The sequence below is a fragment of the Fukomys damarensis genome, unplaced genomic scaffold (assembly GCF_012274545.1).
Source record: "Fukomys damarensis isolate Sample0158 unplaced genomic scaffold, DMR_v1.0_HiC HiC_scaffold_27, whole genome shotgun sequence".
NCBI classification, from domain to species: Eukaryota; Metazoa; Chordata; class Mammalia; order Rodentia; family Bathyergidae; genus Fukomys; species Fukomys damarensis.
The window spans coordinates 13,736,090-13,754,359 of NW_022900939.1; the positions used below are offsets into that span (position 1 = coordinate 13,736,090).

The 18,270-nt window shown below is 37.1% G+C and overlaps 2 protein-coding genes across 4 annotated transcripts in view; one reads left to right on the forward strand and one right to left on the reverse strand.

Annotated features, from left to right (window-relative positions):
• The window catches only part of Iftap (intraflagellar transport associated protein), a 70,522-nt gene extending 57,937 nt beyond the window's left edge, over nucleotides 1-12,585 (reverse strand). For 2 of the 3 annotated variants that reach the window (XM_010612548.2, XM_010612544.2), the window contains exon 1: nucleotides 12,443-12,585. In XM_010612548.2, the coding sequence (XP_010610850.1) occupies nucleotides 12,443-12,449 (7 nt within the window). In that variant the 5' untranslated portion in view covers nucleotides 12,450-12,585. Of the gene's footprint in view, nucleotides 1-6,099; nucleotides 6,230-12,442 lie in introns of those variants that run through there. The other variant, XM_010612546.3, reaches the window with a different exon arrangement.
• Nucleotides 12,586-12,869: 284 nt separating this feature from the next.
• Rag2 (recombination activating 2) lies at nucleotides 12,870-14,480 on the forward strand. The gene has a single exon (XM_010612550.1). It carries the CDS (start codon nucleotides 12,897-12,899, stop codon nucleotides 14,478-14,480), a length of 1,584 nt encoding a protein of 527 aa, XP_010610852.1. The 5' UTR covers nucleotides 12,870-12,896.
• The last annotated feature ends 3,790 nt before the right edge of the window (nucleotides 14,481-18,270 follow it).

Here is an 18,270-nt window from a genome sequence, read left to right on the forward strand (position 1 = left end):
TTTTTTTTTTTTTTGGTACGGAGATCGAACTCGGACCCTTACACTTGCAAAGCAGGCAGCAGAACCACCCAGCCCAAAGACCTTTAATTTTATGTATAGGGTTACAATACACAATTTTATTGATTATTTGAAAGACTTTTAGAATACAAAAACTGTTATTACTTCAAGAGTTTAACAAATACCTATCTTCAAATTTAGAACTTTCCTTGTCTATAACAACATAAATAAGAGGTCTCCAGGGACTGACAAAGCAGAGAATCACCTACCAGATAGTCAAGTGGTTTATGTAAATCCTAGTGGTTTTCTAGAAGGAAGTAATGCTTTTCAGTTACTTTTTCACATACTTTTGTTTTCATCATGCAATATTTTTCTAAAAGGAAAGAGAGACATTTGCCTAGATAATAGGACATATTATTTAGGTTTGGTCTTCATGTTTGAAGGCTTTGAGCACCACATGAAAAGACCCAGAGCACATTGTGATGACAAGTAAATATACGTAAAATCTACTGGAACATCACAAGCAACACTCTAAGTCACACCCCACTCCAGATGGAAACACAGGGTATATGCATGCCTCTGCGTGGACAACTGAACTCCATCCAGAGGCCAGGAGCCTGGTTAAGAACCCAATTTTCCTACCAAGTCACTGAGAGATAAGGAGAAAAGTCACATAGCCTCCCAGAAATCCTGTTTTCTCTCATGAAAAAATGAAACCAACAATAATCCAAGCTAATTAATGTTGTGCAGTCTCTGAAAGTATACCACTCTGAAACACGGTGTGTAAAATTATCAGTACTGTCTTAGCACATCTTTAGAGCTGATCTTCAAGACTGCTTCGATTCATGCAAGCAGAATCTAACTTTCAGAGACAACAATGAGTAGCTTGAAAGAAGCAAGTTGCTGAATGAGTCTTCTCTCAAAGTGTGGTAAGAATCTACTGCTATGATGAAAAGAAGATGAGATATTATCAAACTAATTCACCCTGCCTAAGGAAATGACACCGTGAATCTTGGTACTTTCCCAGCTGGCTGTCCTTTCACATTCGTTTCAAATCTCCAAAAGGTCAAATTGCACTGTAACTGTAGATTAATGTATGTGATAGAAAAGACAAGGTATGAGTTCATTTCTTCTTCCTTGACTGGACTACAAAGATTCTATGTCCTCTGATTTCTTTTATGTCTTTTACTTCATATTATGAGAAAAAGAAATCGACTGAGAGAAATTCAGATTCTCTGAGTTGAGAGAAACCTGACACTAACCTAGTTCAATCCTACAGCATAAATGAATGGATCTGGGAAAGAAAATTCAGGTGGGGTTTTTAGCAATGACTGACTCTACTGGCAAGCAATATCATGTAGTTCCCTCATCATAAAGAGTAATGAGATGCCACGAACTTTACGGTACATATGAAGCCAGTAGGAAATTGAACACCAAGCAGTGAACTCACTCTGGTTGGGTGTACCTATGCCTCCAACTGCATTCTAGGCCCCAGAAACAGAAAAAACATCTGGAGTGTGAGCATACGTGTATGCTTTCATTTTAGAGATTTACAATTACACCCAAGAAAGCAAAGAGATAAAAGGAATAGTGAAGAAGCCGGAAATATGAAACAAAGCACATCTTACAATACAGAAAAGAACCTAAACTCTTTCAGAATTTTTTTTTATCAAGATGAATGAAAACATATGATTCTAGCTTCAAAGCATGCACTTCAAGTTATAAACTTCACCAACAAACATTTTCTAACATGTAAGAGGTGTGGAATGTTTTAATATCGCCAAATAAGTTAGTGTAGACAACTAGATTTCTAAATTCCCCTAAGTACCGCCCTCTGCAGTTACTATTAAAGGAAGTATTTAAGGAGAGGTTAAAAAAAAAAGTTTTGGGATTAATATTGACTAAAAGGGGGATATACTGTTTTCTATGCAGTTCTTAGAAGTAGGATGTCTTAATAGCCATATTTTTCCTTGACAAAAATCTTAACTTAAAGAAAGAAAACATATCTGTACTAAAAACTGCACATAATTTTAAAATGTGGTTCAGCACATGGTTACCATGAATACAGATATCACAACTGTTGCCTTAACAGATCTAGTTCCTTCCTTAAAGAGGTTATAATTTACATACTGAATATGTAACATTTTCAATAAAAATGGCTCTAATGAACCGTCCCATGATTAGTTTAAAATGAGAGCAATATGGAATTGAGTGAAAATATTTTAAAATGAAGAAAGTAATAGGAATAAGAAAAATAAAAACATAGCAAGGCAGCCAAGCATGGTTATGCACACTTGTAATCCCAGATACTCTGGGGGTTGAGGCAGAAGTATCATGAGAGTACAAGTCCATCCTGGACAACATAGTGAAACACCATCTCAAAAAGACGGAAGGAAGGGAGGGAGGGAGGGAGAGAGGGAGAGAAAGAAAGAGGGGAGAGGAAAAAGAGAAAAAAGAAAGGAAAAAAGAACAGAAAAGACATTTTTGTAAATGGGAAGGGAACCAAGAGATGAAGGGAGAAGGGAAGAGAAAGGAAATGCACTAAAAACAATTAAGATGTGTTGTGCATGTGCACCAACTTCCCATGACGACTATAATCATTATGTGCTGTAAATATGTACTAATGAAAAAATCTGAGGAAAAATTGATTTTAAAAAATAGAAAAGACAACAAGGCAAAATAGATTTTATTATAAAGGAAGCAAACCATAGACAACAAACACTGACATAGGACTAGGCAAAGAGTTCTTAGACTTATCTCTAAAATCATGATCTATTAGAAAAAAACTGTGTGAACTAAACACCAAAAAAAATTTTAAGCAAATACCCTGTTTAAAAAAAGTGAAAAGAAAAGGTTATAGGCTTGGAGAAAATATTAATAAACCACATATCTAACAAAAAACTAGCATCTAGTACAGTGATGCCGAACTTTTTAGGGCTTTCAATGATGAAAACAGCCCACTGCAGCACGCATGCCATAGGTTCACCACCACTGATCTAGAATATACAAATAACTCTCAAAATTAAATCCAATTAAAAAGGACAAAAGGCATTCAGAGACCATTCACTGAAAAGGATATATACTTGGAAATGGCAACCACAGGAGGAGATAATTGGTATCACTAGCCATTAGAGATATTTAAATCGCCATTTGGTACCATGACATGCCTACCAAAACGGCTAAAATGAAAAATACTGACACTTCCAAATGCTGGCAAAGATGCAGAGAAATTAGGTAACTCATACACTGTGGGTGGCAATGTGAAATGATTCAGTTACTCCAGAAAATAGTTTGGCAGTTTGTTTGAAAACTAAAAATGAATTTACCACACAACTAGCAGTTACACTAATGGGCACTCATCCCAGAGAAAGAAGAACTGATTTTCATGCAAGAACTTGTACATGAATGCTCATAAAGCTTTACTCATAAAAACCACAACTAGGAAACTACCTAAATGTCCTTTAATTGGTGAATGGTTAAGCATACCATGGTGAATCCAACCAAAGAATACTATTGAGCAATATGAAAGAACAAACTATCAATTCATGTAACAACTTACATGAATCAAAAAAAAAAAAGAAATTACGCTGAATGAAAAAACGGCCACTTCAAAGAGCTATGCCTATGTACCTGTAATTCTATTTATGTAGCATTTGTAAAATAATTTAATTACAGAGGTGAAGAACGGATTCCATGGCAGTTGGAGAGAGGAGGGTGGATATCAAGAAGTCTTGTGTACAACGGGGCACCTTTATTGCGGTGGTTGTTATGCAAGATACACATGACATAACTGAGCTATACACACACAAACAAGCGACTGGAGAAATCTGAATGAATGCCACAGCAAGTTCCCAACTTTCACATTACGCTACAGTTTTGCAAAATGTTAACCCTGTAGAAGACTTGACCAAGGATTCATGGAACTTCCCTGCACGTTTCTCTGCGACTTCTTGTGAATCTACCCTATGATTGTATAATTATTTCAAAATTTAAAGTTTAAAAAAGGGGGTGAGTGGAGCAAAGAAGGAAGGTTAACCAATTAAGGCAAAGGAGAATTAGAAAAAGAAGATTATCACTAAAGTTTATTGAGAAGCCAGGCATGGCGGCACACTTCTATAATCCCAGGACTTGGGAGGCTGAGGCAGGATGATCATCATGACTTCAAGGCCAACCTGGGCTACCTAGTAAGTTCAAGGCCATCCTGAACTATCATAGCAAGAACCTGTCTCAAAAAACTAAAAAGTGGAAGGAGGACTACAGACGTAGTTCAGCACACCCTGGATACAATCCCCAGTATCACAAAAATAAAAGTTGACCGAGAATTCTGAATCTCGGGTGGGTTGTTATTCTCCCTGCAGAAAGCACTGGGGAATGGGACTAACACTAATCTATAAACGACACACTTAGGCAGAAACTTTCCCCTTGAAATATTTGCTTTCCATTCCTGCTCATCCAACCAAGCCAGTGTAATGGTTTCTTGAGGCTCTCACTCATTAGGCCTTTCTGTCCATCAGAAGACTGCATAAAATCAAGCTTATCTCCCAAAATATACACTTCCTCCGAGACATTTAAGTCAACCCAGAAATGTCTGCACTGACTCACTGAGGCAGGTCAACTAAGTATTAGACTGTATTACACAGCTATGAATTCCATTAAACAAAGAAAAATGCACTGTTAAGCATTTGAACTCTCCCTGCAAATTTCCCATCATTAAACACACACACACACACACACACACACACACACACACACACACACACAGATTAACTCTGCACAGAGAACCTGCAGGGGATGCTCGCAGGACAAACCCAGAAAATTCACTGTTTTTGGAATCAGGAAGATGGCCTTTCACTGCCACTTCTGTTTTCTGACTTTTTTGAAAATTTTAGTTGTGTGTATCATGAATGAACACTTTAATTTCATTCCCAACAACACTCCTACAAGCTCATTAACTCTCACCTGGTACGTTTATCAAGAAAATGGACTCTACAAATACGTCAACCATGTTCAAAATTCATCTCCTCACCTCGGAAACATTATCAGCTGCAATGGTGACTTGCGGGTGACAACAGTGGATGCCTCCATGAATATTTCTCAAAAGGCCCCTGATAAGGGTGCTGATCCAAAAGGAAGTAGGGTTTCTAGGTCAAATTTATAACTACATAGTCACACAATAGCGTTTCAATTATACAAGACTTATTAGCTCAAACGTAATCCCACTTTCACTTGATATGCAACGTCCCACTAACCCATTTATGCTGAAGGTTGTGAGCTTTTTAATTTTGGGGCATGAAATTCATATATGAATTCAAGGCACAAGAATTGGAGGAGAAAAACTTTCATTATGTCCCATTGCTTGGGGTATTCCAAAGATGGAACAGTAGGCATAAATGCATTAATGTTTATTTTATCTGTATTGCATAACAATTATGACACAAAGGCATCCTTACTTAATTAAAGTGATCCCTTTCTCTCCTACTTCCTGAGCCTTATGGCCACCTGCACCATGCACAGCACTTTTACATACTGAAAAGCCAACTTGAAAGCAAAACCCACACAGCTGGTTAGGAGCAGGTGTACAGCAACCGAACTAAATCAACTCTGCCTGTAGGAATACATTTCTAAGTGTTTCAAAATGCCAGATCTTGCAAATAAAATCGACCTTTCATTTGGCATTCTCTTAACAGAAATAAGATTTTTGAGAGGTGCTTCTCAGCTATTATTAATTCTAAAATTCCTACGGCTGTGGAATAATAAATGGGCTTTCAGAAATAATGCAATGCTTCCCCAGCTTCCAATTTCTCTCAACACTTTATTGGCAGTTTTGCCTCAATATACACAGCATAATCTGCACGGGCACCTATGTACAAATGTCTTCTTTGCCAATATGTTTGAAAAGAATCACAAACTCCTTCCTGCGAAAATAAATTTAAGTGATTTTTTTTCCAACACAACAATGAAAACTGCCTCTGAAACTCCTTGATTTTATTTTAGAGCAAATAGACCACCTTAAAACAGGGCAGGGGACTTTTACAGCAAAGTATCGGTCATCCTGGTCAGATGGCCATATTTAATTGCTTTAAATAAAAAATGACAACTCACTTGTCATGTTCTTCACTTGACAATGCATCACCCTAACTGAAGATTGCTTCCTTCTTCGGGCTTCCTTTTCCTTCCTCTTTTCGATTCTTTGCCAGTTTCGGTTGCGGCTCCTATGGTTGAATTCACTCAACAAACCAAACATCTCCCTTTCCAATGCCCTGTGTATTATTACCTTAAAACTTAGCCACTTATTAAAAGAGTAATAATTGTCTATGCCTACCCTAAGGCTGTGAAAAGTTACCAGCAGCCTTATTTATGACACATGTGAATTCTCTTCACGTACAGAGTGGAGGGAAATGCTTGAGGGGACATGGCGCTTCTCAAAAGTTGTGAGTCCACAAAGTGGACTCAGTGCTTCCCCTCTGCCTTCCCAAGTCATTCTGCACACAACCCCCTGCAGCCATGTTGTCCTTAGCAGGTTATTTCACTTTCTATCCTTAAGTACTTTGATGTAAAACTAAAGGGTTTGAAATTATCTTTTCTGCTTTTTTCCAATGAGTTTTCCTTTTCTATCAATTACTATAGATTGACTTATAGGCATTCTCCACTGTGTCTTGATCCAAGGAAGGACAAAGCTATATATTCTATATCTGTATACTATATCACTATCTATATTTGATACTAGTATCTGTAGCTACTATAGATACCAGAACATCTATACATTCCATTAGAAATCTGAATTTGATTCTGCCTCAAGGAAAGGTTGAGTAGCCTATAACTGCAATGTCCTGACAAACTTCTAAAAACTTTTCTCTAAAAGTTTGAACGTGGGAAGCATGTAAGTTGTGCTCAGCAGCAATCAAGTTGCTGCATCCTACTACCATGTATGCTCTTTAACAGAAAGTCCTGTGTTTATGATTTTCTTTCTAATTCTCCACATGATTTTGCACATGGTGACTGTTCAATAAATGTGCCTTACCACAATACCCCCTTTATCTGCTGCCAAGTAGTCTCTCCTTGTCCCTCCTTATTCCAAAACCTCCAGGGGATGCCTGGAATTGCAGATAATGCCAAACCCTATGCATACACAATTTTCCTATAATACATACCTATGATAAAGTTTGATTTATAAATTAGAAACAGAAAAAATGGTAACAACAACTAATAAAACAGAATGATTAATACACTATAATAAAAGTTACATGAACATGATCTCTCTCTGTCTCTGGCCTCCCTTCTCAAAATATATTGTACTCATCCTTCTTTTCATGATGATGTTAGATCATATTTAAAGGAAGCATTCTATGGCTTCTCTTCGCCAGCATTGAGACTCTTGCGCTTTGGCATTACTGTGAAGTAAAATAAGGGCTATTCCAACTCAAGCACTGTGATACTATGACAGTTCACCTGGTAATGGAGACAGCTACTAAGTAACTAACTGGTGGGTAGTGTTCACCGAGCAGATACACTGGTCAAAAAGATGGTTCACGTTCCCAGTGAGATGGTGCAGAATGGTGCAAGAGTCCATCACGCTACTCAGAACAGCATACAATTTAAAACCTGTGAGTTGTTTATTTATGGAATTTCTCACTTAATATTTTCAGAACACATCTGACTGAAGAGGCAACTAAATCCCAGGAAAGTGAACCCAGAGATAAAGGAGGAGGACTATTGTACTAATCTCCAATCCCCTTGGGAGGCAATTTACCAATTCAGCAACTAACTGCTATGCTACAAATTATGTAATTTTTGATGTCCGTAAAGCCTAAAGGCTAAAACACTTTCCTAAACTAACCATGGTTTCTATTTTGTATTTACTGTAGATACCCAGTGTACAGAGTTTATGAGAGATGTCATTATTGCTGTAATTTTTAAGTATCATCATCATTATAAAATACTATTAATAGGTTAGGGAAATTACAAATATCCTTTCACAGACAGACAAAAAATCATCATGGAACTAACTAGAGAAATTGATGGTTCTTTTTAAAAAGATAGGCCAATCTTCCAAATGAAACTCAATGACCTACATATCTATTTTTTAAAAAGTTAACCCTAAAATACATCTTTAAAAATGAAATAGTCACTTATTCATTTAAATCTATAACATTGTCGTCATTAGGCAAGATTTCTCGTGTATATTCTTTTTACCAGACATTTTATATCCACAAGTTCTTACAATGATATAGCTATATTCCTTGCTTTAAAGATAAGAAAATGAAAGCTCAAAAAGGCCCATCATCTAGTAAGTGGTAGATCTGAAACTCACACCCAGATTTGCAAGCCGGTACCACAATATTCTATCATCTCAGCCACATGAGCACTGATTTAAATGACTAACAATGGTGGGTAGTTAGAGAAATTGTGTTACATTTAGTAACTACAATTCTATACAACTATTAAAAATTACAAAGTAGTTTTGCCAACAAGATAACTGTGGAATTTTAACATCTTCCTTGGCTGAGGACTTTACATTTTTATATCATTTCTCATTCCCCTAATGATCATTCAAGATAAGTATTTCTATATCTCCATTTCAGACAGAAACAAGGTTGAGGGTTAGGGACTGCACCTGGAAAATGACAGACCTGGCAAGGGAAGCCAGCTGGGCCCCAAACTCCATTTTCTTCATCATTACACTGTACAGTATCACACACAGTGACTGGCTGGCATGAAGTTGGTAGAGACCCTCCAATAATTACAATCCCTGCCTTCTGAGTCTGCATGAAGGAAAGTAATACCATAGAAGAGCACTTCAATTTAAAGGGGAAGTAAAAAAGATCAAGACTCAATATGTATATGCACTAATTCCCCAAGATGAATTTAATTATTATATATCACAAACATATATTAATTAAAAATCTAGTTAAAAAAACAGAGTTAACACGACTAGCACTGGTACTAAAGTTCCTTGCTTTAGGGCAAGTAATTTCTCGTTTTATTCACAATAGTATTTATTTAAACCAGAACAACTATACTCATTTTTTTAATATTTTTTAATTTTAATAAATTAGGTTTCAATCAGACCTTTGGGGTTTTTTTTGGTTTTTTGTTTTTGTTTTTTGGTTGGGGGGGGCTTTACAAATAAAGAGTACATTGTGTTTCCACTGTTGGCAGTAATGAAATAGTTAAATCTTGAGTTACACTCTGGTGGATAGCTCCCTAAACCATCAAAGAGGAAAACTAAAAAGAGGTCACAGTCAGTTACTCCCGTCAGATCAGTGTTCACTAGAACATCTGTAGGCACCACACACTCTCTCGGCCACCAGCTTCCTGCTTACTGCAGTCACAGTGGGCAGGGAGTGAACCTTCCCCAAGTGCTGATTTAAATACCTGGTTTAGCGGCAAAGATTCAGAGAGGGGTGAGCAGGCCCTCTGCCCTTCAGGTAGGTCCAATACCTTCATTTCTACCAAAGCTTGTTTGTAACCTTGAAGGGAATGATGACACACACTTCAGCAACCTGTTAGCTGCAGATGGGCAGTGGGTTAGAGGGCGAAGGGAAGAAGCAGACTTTAGAAAACGTGGGGTTCCTTGTTCGCTAGCTGATTGCAAAGATTTAATTCCTATACCTTCAGAGCACTATTATTAATCTTAGTACGTAAACGTTTCTCTGGTATTAATATAGAAAGAAAAACTTAATTCTGGTTTTACTTCCAGCAAAAAAAAAAAAAAAATCAAATATATGCCTCAAACCTGACTTAACCATACAAAATACTGTTAACTCACACACCAAATGCCTGCAGTTACAAGACACTAGATGCCTTGTACATGAGGTTACTTGCTATTTTGGAGCAATCAGGAAACATGGGAGCGCAGATCAGTAAGATTTAATGCTTCAGAGTACCCTATCTTTCTTTGGAAAGAAAAATAAGTGGGTTCAGAGCCAGGAAACTACAAACCCAGACCTTACACCATTAGTTCTCTTTTGATACTCAACTATGCCCTGGCTTCAAAGTGAATAAATGAAAATCTCCCTGCTGAGGAATGTTAGCATGGGGTTGGGAAGATTGTGTAAGTGTTTCGGTCCTATGTCTCTACCTTTTAAAAAGAATCTTTAATGTGTTGACTTTGAAATTTCCCTCAGTTGAAGAACAGTGTCTTATTTTTAAAAATCTGTCTCTTTTTGTCCAGTCTATTTAAAGAAAAACTCTTCAGTAGGTTATTTTAGATCTAGCATAATCTTTTTAAAACTTTTTAAAAACTGAGATAAGACTAATACAGTTATACTAAAATAATGGAAGAGACAAAATGGTCTCTATGTCAAAACATAATCAAGTAAGTAAAGCAAAATATCCCAATATCAGTCTTTGTAGGTGTTTAAAAATAAGCAAGTTTTGGCAGAAGAACTTCCTTCATCCAAAATGGAGCAACTCTCTGAAAATATCACATAACCCGCTGAGTGTAATCACCTACAGTTTTCATTTACTGAATTGTGGATTGATAATATTTTCTTTTCATTCCTATGGATAGAATTTTCTTACTTGTTGGGATGCCTTCTTTTATGTATATCTGGATAGCCCACAAATAAATAAAATACTTGGTCACGTCATTTCACAAGCAGTGTTAGTTGCTGAATCTACAAATAACAAAGGTCAGGGAGAGAAAGGCTTGCTTTCACAGACTTGGCAATCATATTTCACAGGCACCACTTCGTCGCTTGGTTTAACAGCCACAAGAGTATCAGTAAAAGATCATACCTTGAGGAACCTACCAAGTAAACTAAAAAATCATTAAGTACAAGAGAATGCCTAACAATTAATGACATCTAAGCTACAAAAGTATTTCCAGGCAAAAAAATGAAAATAGAAACAACAACATCTATTAGAATGACCACAGATTCAAAATGGCCCAAGCAATAAAATATTGCAGTGTCAACTAATATTAATCATTCACTATGTGATTTACATGTGTTCCCTCATTTGTTTCTCAAAATAATCCAATGAATAGGTACTAATATTACCTTCATTTTTCAGACAGAAAAACAGAAAGAAAATAACTTGCCCATACAACTGTTAGAGCCCCAGATTTTTACTCAGAAAATCTAACTTTAGATCCTGCATGTTTAATGAAGGGTTAGAGAATGACAAGAACAATAAAATATCCCTTGTTATTTACATTAACTCACCACCAGCACCCTCAGCACATATATTTATCCAACTCACTAGTTCAAAAGTTTATACCCACTGGCAACATTTCAATATTCTAAAGCCCCTTTTAACCATTTCCAACTTTGTATCAGTTGTCATTAATGGCAGACAACTAATCTTGAACAGTCCTACTTTTGATAAGGTCAGACATCACCATAATAACTATCCTACAGGGCTGGAAGCTTGTTCTAAGTGCTTTACATGTATTAAATTACTAATCATGATTGACATCAACCTAGGAAGTAGGTGTCATTATCCACTTTACATATGCAAAAACTGAGGCACAGGGAGATTAAATAAGTTGCCCAAAGTCATGGGGTTAGTAAGTGACAGAGCCGGGATATGAATCTAACCAGTCATGTAGTAAATGACCGAGCTGGCACTGTATCTAGCCAGTCGAGCAATTCTGCTTTTAAGTGTATTAACTATTTACTCTGAGAGTCAATTAATCTGTTATATCGTGTTTCCCTTTACTTTTGGTGCCTATAACCCTCCCTGGAAAATAAGAAATGTATTTTACATCTTTATAAGTGAGGTAGCAATAATAAAATTAGATAAGTTAACAAATTTACTTCTTCTAGTGTCATTTTAAATGTCATAATATAAATACGACATCCTGAGTAATTCTGGCACCGTTTTGCTCTGTGCCTGCTTGCTAGAGAATTACCTCAAAGTACATGAGCCGGAAAGAGATTTGAAATAAAAGCTACTAAGACTGTCTTCCTAGAAAGGGGAAGGGGGAGATGTGTTTAGGAACCTTCTCTGTCTCCCTAAAAGAATTCTAGAAACAGGAGAAAAGGCAGCTAAGGAAACGAGGGGCCTTTCCGGTGGTACTTGCAGAAATCTAATTGGTACATTTCCATTACTAAATGCAGAACAGTAAAATTCGTATCAGGCAATTTCTCCCCTGCCCACCAGGTATCGGATTCTCTAAGATCATCACAGTTTGTGTAACCTCCACAGCCCCTTTAGCCGCCTGCCTCAGCAACCCAAGGGCCCTCAAGGGTGCAATTCTGAGCCGAGCCCAAAGCATCCAGGCAAAAGTAGTAATGACACCTCTGCCATGGCGTCCCTTTACTGTGCGGTTTCCAGGCAACCATACTCCAGAAGCAGCTGTGCCTCCTCCTGGGTCACCTGTTTCTAAGAGTCACCAAGGGAGGATCAGGCAATTCCAGGACGTGGGTTTGCCCGACACCCATCCTGATATTGCAGCCTTCTCGTAACTCAAGATTGGGTGGGTGCCAACTTCTCTCACCTCGCATGACCCAGTGGTCTGCGCCTCGGCTCACATCTAGTCACTTCGCACTTTTGGCGTCCTTATTCAAAGAACCATCCTAGAAGTCTTCCCCTCTTGGAGCAACAAAAGCGATGATCATAGCTACCCGGGTATACAGAAAGGATTTCTGGGAAATGTAGTTCTTTCAGCTAAAGTGTGAGAAGTTTTAGAGGAAAAGAACTATATTTCCCAGAAGTCTAAGGGTGAATAGTCCAACTCCAAAATATGTCCCAGCTGCTTGGTTTGAATCAGATAAAAGGTTCTGTATCCTTTTGCATACCTAACTTCCTGAATTTTGTTCATCTGGTCCTACTTCAAACACGCCTTTTTCCATGTGAAGTCATCTGGATATTGTGAGTTATGCCAAGAGATAGTCTAAATCATTTTATTTTATAATTTTTTCAGATCAAAGATCTACTGACGATTGGAAAATATGTCACTGCAGATGGTAACAGTCGGTAATAATATCTCCTTAATTCAACCAGGCTTCTCACTGATGAATTTTGATGGGCAAGTTTTCTTCTTTGGCCAGAAAGGCTGGCCGAAGAGATCCTGCCCCACTGGGGTTTTCCATTTTGATGTGAAGCATAACCATCTCAGACTGAAGCCTGCAGTTTTCTCTAAAGATTCCTGCTACCTTCCACCTCTTCGCTACCCTGCTACTTGCACATTCAAAGGCAGCGTGGAGTCTGAGAAGTACGAATATATTATCCATGGGGGCAAAACACCAAACAATGAGCTTTCGGATAAGATTTATATCATGTCTGTTGTTTGCAAGAACAACAAAAAAGTTACCTTCCGCTGCACAGAGAAAGACTTGGTAGGAGATGTTCCTGAAGCCAGATACGGTCATTCCATTGATGTGGTGTACAGTCGAGGGAAAAGGATGGGAGTGCTCTTTGGGGGACGATCATACATGGCTCCTACCCAAAGAACCACAGAAAAGTGGAATAGTGTCACTGATTGTTTGCCCCATGTTTTCTTGGTGGATTTTGAATTCGGGTGTGCTACATCATACGTTCTTCCAGAACTTCAGGATGGACTATCTTTTCATGTCTCTATTGCCAAAAATGATACCGTTTATATTTTAGGAGGACATTCCCTTGCCAGTGACATCCGCCCTACCAACCTGTACAGAATAAGGGTTGACCTCCCCTTGGGCAGCCCAGCTGTGAACTGCTCACTCTTGCCAGGAGGAATCTCTGTGTCCAGTGCAATCCTGACTCAAACTAACAATGATGAATTTGTTATTGTTGGTGGCTATCAGCTTGAAAATCAAAAGAGAATGGTCTGCCACACTGTCTCTTTAGAAGACAACGACATCAAAATCTGTGAGATGGAAACCCCAGATTGGACCCCAGATATTAAGCACAGCAAGATATGGTTTGGAAGTAGCATGGGGAATGGAACTGTTTTCCTTGGCATACCAGGAGACAATAAACAAGCTGTTTCTGAGGCATTCTATTTTTATATGTTGAAATGCTCTGAAGATGGTATGAATGAAGATCAGAAAACATTGGCAAATAGTCAGACATCAACAGAAGATCCAGGTGACTCTACGCCCTTGGAAGATTCAGAAGAATTTTGTTTCAGTGCAGAAGCAAATAGTTTTGATGGTGACGATGAATTTGATACCTATAACGAAGAGGATGAAGAAGATGAGTCTGTGACAGGCTACTGGATAACATGCTGCCCTACCTGTGACGTGGATATCAACACTTGGGTACCTTTCTATTCAACTGAGCTCAACAAACCTGCCATGATTTACTGTTCTCATGGAGATGGGCACTGGGTCCATGCCCAGTGCATGGATCTAGCAGAACGCACACTCATCCATCTGTCAGAAGGGAGCAACAAGTATTACTGCAACGAGCATGTGGAGATAGCAAGATCACTACAAACTCCAAAAAGAGTCCTACCCTTTAAAAAGCCTCCAATGAAACCCATCCGCAAAAGAGGCTCTGGGAAAGTCTTGACTCCTGCCAAAAAATCTTTTCTTAGAAGACTGTTTGATTAGTTTAGAAAAAAAAACTTTCAGATTTGAGTGTATTGATTTTTAAACATATTTTTAAATGATAAACATATTTCTCAATGTTTGTTTATTAAACACGCCTCTGTTTTCTGTTAGTTATGTGACTTGAATGCTAGTATGTTAAGGTATTGCTAAATACAGTCATTCTAAGGGCTACACATTTTTTTAATCTTTTCCTTTAGAGCTATCTTAAATGGAATTTTTTTTGGGGGGGTACTGGGGATTGAACTCAGGACCTTGCCTTGTGAGGCAGGTGGCAGAACCACTGAACTAAATCCCCAGCCCTGAGAATTTTGTATTTCGTTTATTAATACATGTTTGCCATACATATTGATACATTTGTCATAGAGAATTTGTACCTGTACATATTATGTCTTAATTATTTTTTTCCTGTTTCCTTCCCCTCCTTTCAGTCCTGCATCCCTACTCCATTTACAAAAGCTTTGTTTTCATTTGATTCTTAGATTCTTTTTTTAATTAATTTTGAGAATTCTTATTTTTAGTCAAGAAATCATAAACAAAGAAGCAGTGATAATAATCAAAATATATTACATTATGTAAAGGTACACATTCTCAATAATGAACATCAGCATATTGTATATCTAAAATGTACCAATAAAATGGTACATTTGAAAATATACATATACTTATATCACTTGTATCATTTTTAGTAGCAACATATAAAGTAGTTAAGACAAACGGAACCCAAAGGAAGCTAATACAAAGGAATTAATTTCTGTGTGCAATATAGCAATTTCGAAATTGGCCAGAAATTCAAACCAAAATTCAACACTACTGCACTCTATACTTCTTTAGCCTCTTGGATAAACAGAACAACTTGTATTTTTATATAATCTCCACTTACATGAAGGGAAAAATAATCTACAACATATTTGGCATGTGTTTTTAAAGTAAGGTAATTTGCTGCACTGTCTTCAGAGATTCACCTCCAAATAATATGGTAATTGATGATGTGCCAAAGCCAATCATTTAGCCCCATTATTTGAATGAGCTTTCACAAGGAGAATGAACACTAATGATATTGGGCATTCTGGAGAGAGAAATGAGTGAGAAGATGCTGAGAAATGACTGCCAAATAAATCTCAAAGAGAAGATCAATATCAATTATTCCCTAAAAACAACAAAAGTTTTGTAAAATTTTCATGACAAGAACAAGCAGAAGGTTGTAAATGGGGATTTCAAACTTCGTGTAATGTGTGTGTAGCTAGTTAACCTGGACAGTTTGCTATAAGTAAATATTACAAGATCACTGACTTTGCCAATGTTCAATTAGACACTTACTAGGCAGTTAAATGGACTGTTAATTTTGATGCTTCAAGACTTCAGTTGATAATTAGATGAACTTAAAAATAAGTATCTTCTGTCCTGGAACATCTTTTCTGGGAAAAATATTTCACCTTATCCGAAGCTATTCAGCCATAGTCTCCCATAATCATTCACCATTCTTCACCAAAATTCCAGTGTTTAAGGTAGTATTGCCATGCTTAGGAGAAACACGAAATGACAGGAAATGAAACGCCAGAGCACAAGTTGTCTTGTAATACTGCAAGTCCCAGATACTGGAGTTCAGTTGGACAGACCAAATCATGTTCTCTCATTTTCAATAATGTGAGTGATGAGTATTCCCTTTCGATAATTTGTTGTAATGTTGATTTGAATTTTTGTTCCTACCACCTATGTGAAATAATAAAATGTAGAAGTCTTCTGTTTTTATTGATTTGCTCAAATTAATAACATTTACATTTACTCAAGTAAAGGTAAAATTAAACTAACTTTTTCAGGATCACTACTTTGATTTCTTTTCTTTTTGTTTTTTTAGAAAGCACATAAATCGAAGTTAAAATATCTTTTACAGAACACAAAGGTAATATTTCCTCAAGAAGTAGATATTGCCCATTGTCTTGATTTGTCTGTAATGGCTAAAGAATTGTTACCCTGCTTTTATTTTCTACTAGATGAAATCAAGATGTTATCATCTAAACAATTCAGTTTGGAACTCATTGAGCTATACAGTCAGCCTCACATCTCACCATCATAACCTATAGAGTGTGTGTGTGTGTGTGTGTGTGTGTGTGTGTAGAATGTTTTGATTTTACTGAAATTGCATTTGTGGTGTTCTGTTTTGTTTTGGTTTGGTTTTGGTACCAGGGATCGAATTTGGGCCCTTGCACTTGCAAGGCAGGTGGCAGAACCACTGAGCCAAATCCTCAGCCCAACTGACAATACATTTGTGCAAATATAGGTATTTTAAGTCATCACTAATGAGCCCATTGGATGTGACTTTAAAGTAATAAAGCTTCTTTCTGAAAAATATATGCAAACATTCAAATGAGCTAGTTTAGAGGAGTACACATTTATTCCAACAATATTGCCTTTATCTAAAAACATTCTGGAGGTTCACTTCCCGTCACCTTCAGAATCTATGCTTTATTCCTCCTACGATATTCAACAGTCATCCTTCCTCTCATAGAGATAGATTTAATTTCTGGAAATGGTTAAATAGCATTCAAAGCTTGACAGTATAAAACTCGGTATTGCATTACCACTTGAAACCAAAAATGAAGCATGAATATAAATAAACACGATGGATATCCACATATGGCTCATAAACAAGTTCTAAAGGTAAGTCCAAAAATTGTTTGCACAGAGTATAATAGTAAGGTGGACATGGTGGTACATGATTGTAATCCCAGCACTTGGGAGGCTGAGGCAGGAGGATCACCTGGAGTCCAAGGTCAGCCTAATAATGAGTTAAAGGACAGACTGAGCTACATAGTGAGCTACCAGTGGTTTCACTGTCTTAGGAGAATGGAAAGAGTAACGAAAAAAGATTACTTAGTCCAGAGGTCCTGAGGTAAGAGGAAGTTTGTAAGATTTGAGGAAAGATGGCCAGTCTGGTCACCACATGATAAACAAATGGAGTGTGGACTGGCATGAACCTGGAGCAGTAGGAGGGGCCAGGACCTCCAATAATTATCAGTAAAGTAAAGTCACATTATGTCTTTCCCATATCAGAGAAAGTTATAAAGGTCAAATTGAAAATTACTCTCTGAACATTTACTGTTGTTATGTGAGAGATCAAAAAATAGTTTCATTTCTCTTTCTCTCTCTCTGTAAAATAATTCCAGGTGCTCTTGGTAAAACTCATCTGAGAAGAGGTTTAGTGTTACTTGCAAGAGATTTTTGCAATAATTAAAATAAGTAACCATAACAATTTCCAGGTAACAAATACAGAATCTAAGCTAGACATAATCAAGGACTACATAAAAATATTTTAGGTGTATTAAAAGAAGACAACGTAGCAGTCATGAATTATTCTTAGAAATATGCTCAATAAATTATACAGTTTAAAAGATCCAATTAATAGTATGTGATCTCATCTGATGTGGAAAATCAAATTGTGAGATCAGACTTATTGAGAAGGATAAGTAAATGGAAATTGTTCTGTTCTTGGTAGGGCCTTATACTGACAAAACAAAGTATATGAAGTTTATTGAAGAGATAAACCTCTCATTTGATATAATATAAATGGATCTATTTTGACCCATTCCTGCCAGACTTATCTTTCAATGTCACTACTGTCTTCACATTTTGTGTTCAGTCTCCAAAAATGCTGAATGGTAACACTTCTCATGTGTACATTTGGCAGTTTCAGACCCCAGGGCCTTTGATCAACCTGTTCCTTTTGGAGAGAATACCTTGCCACTTGCACCTTGCAATTTCTTTTTTTTTTTTTTTTTTTTTTTTTTTTTTT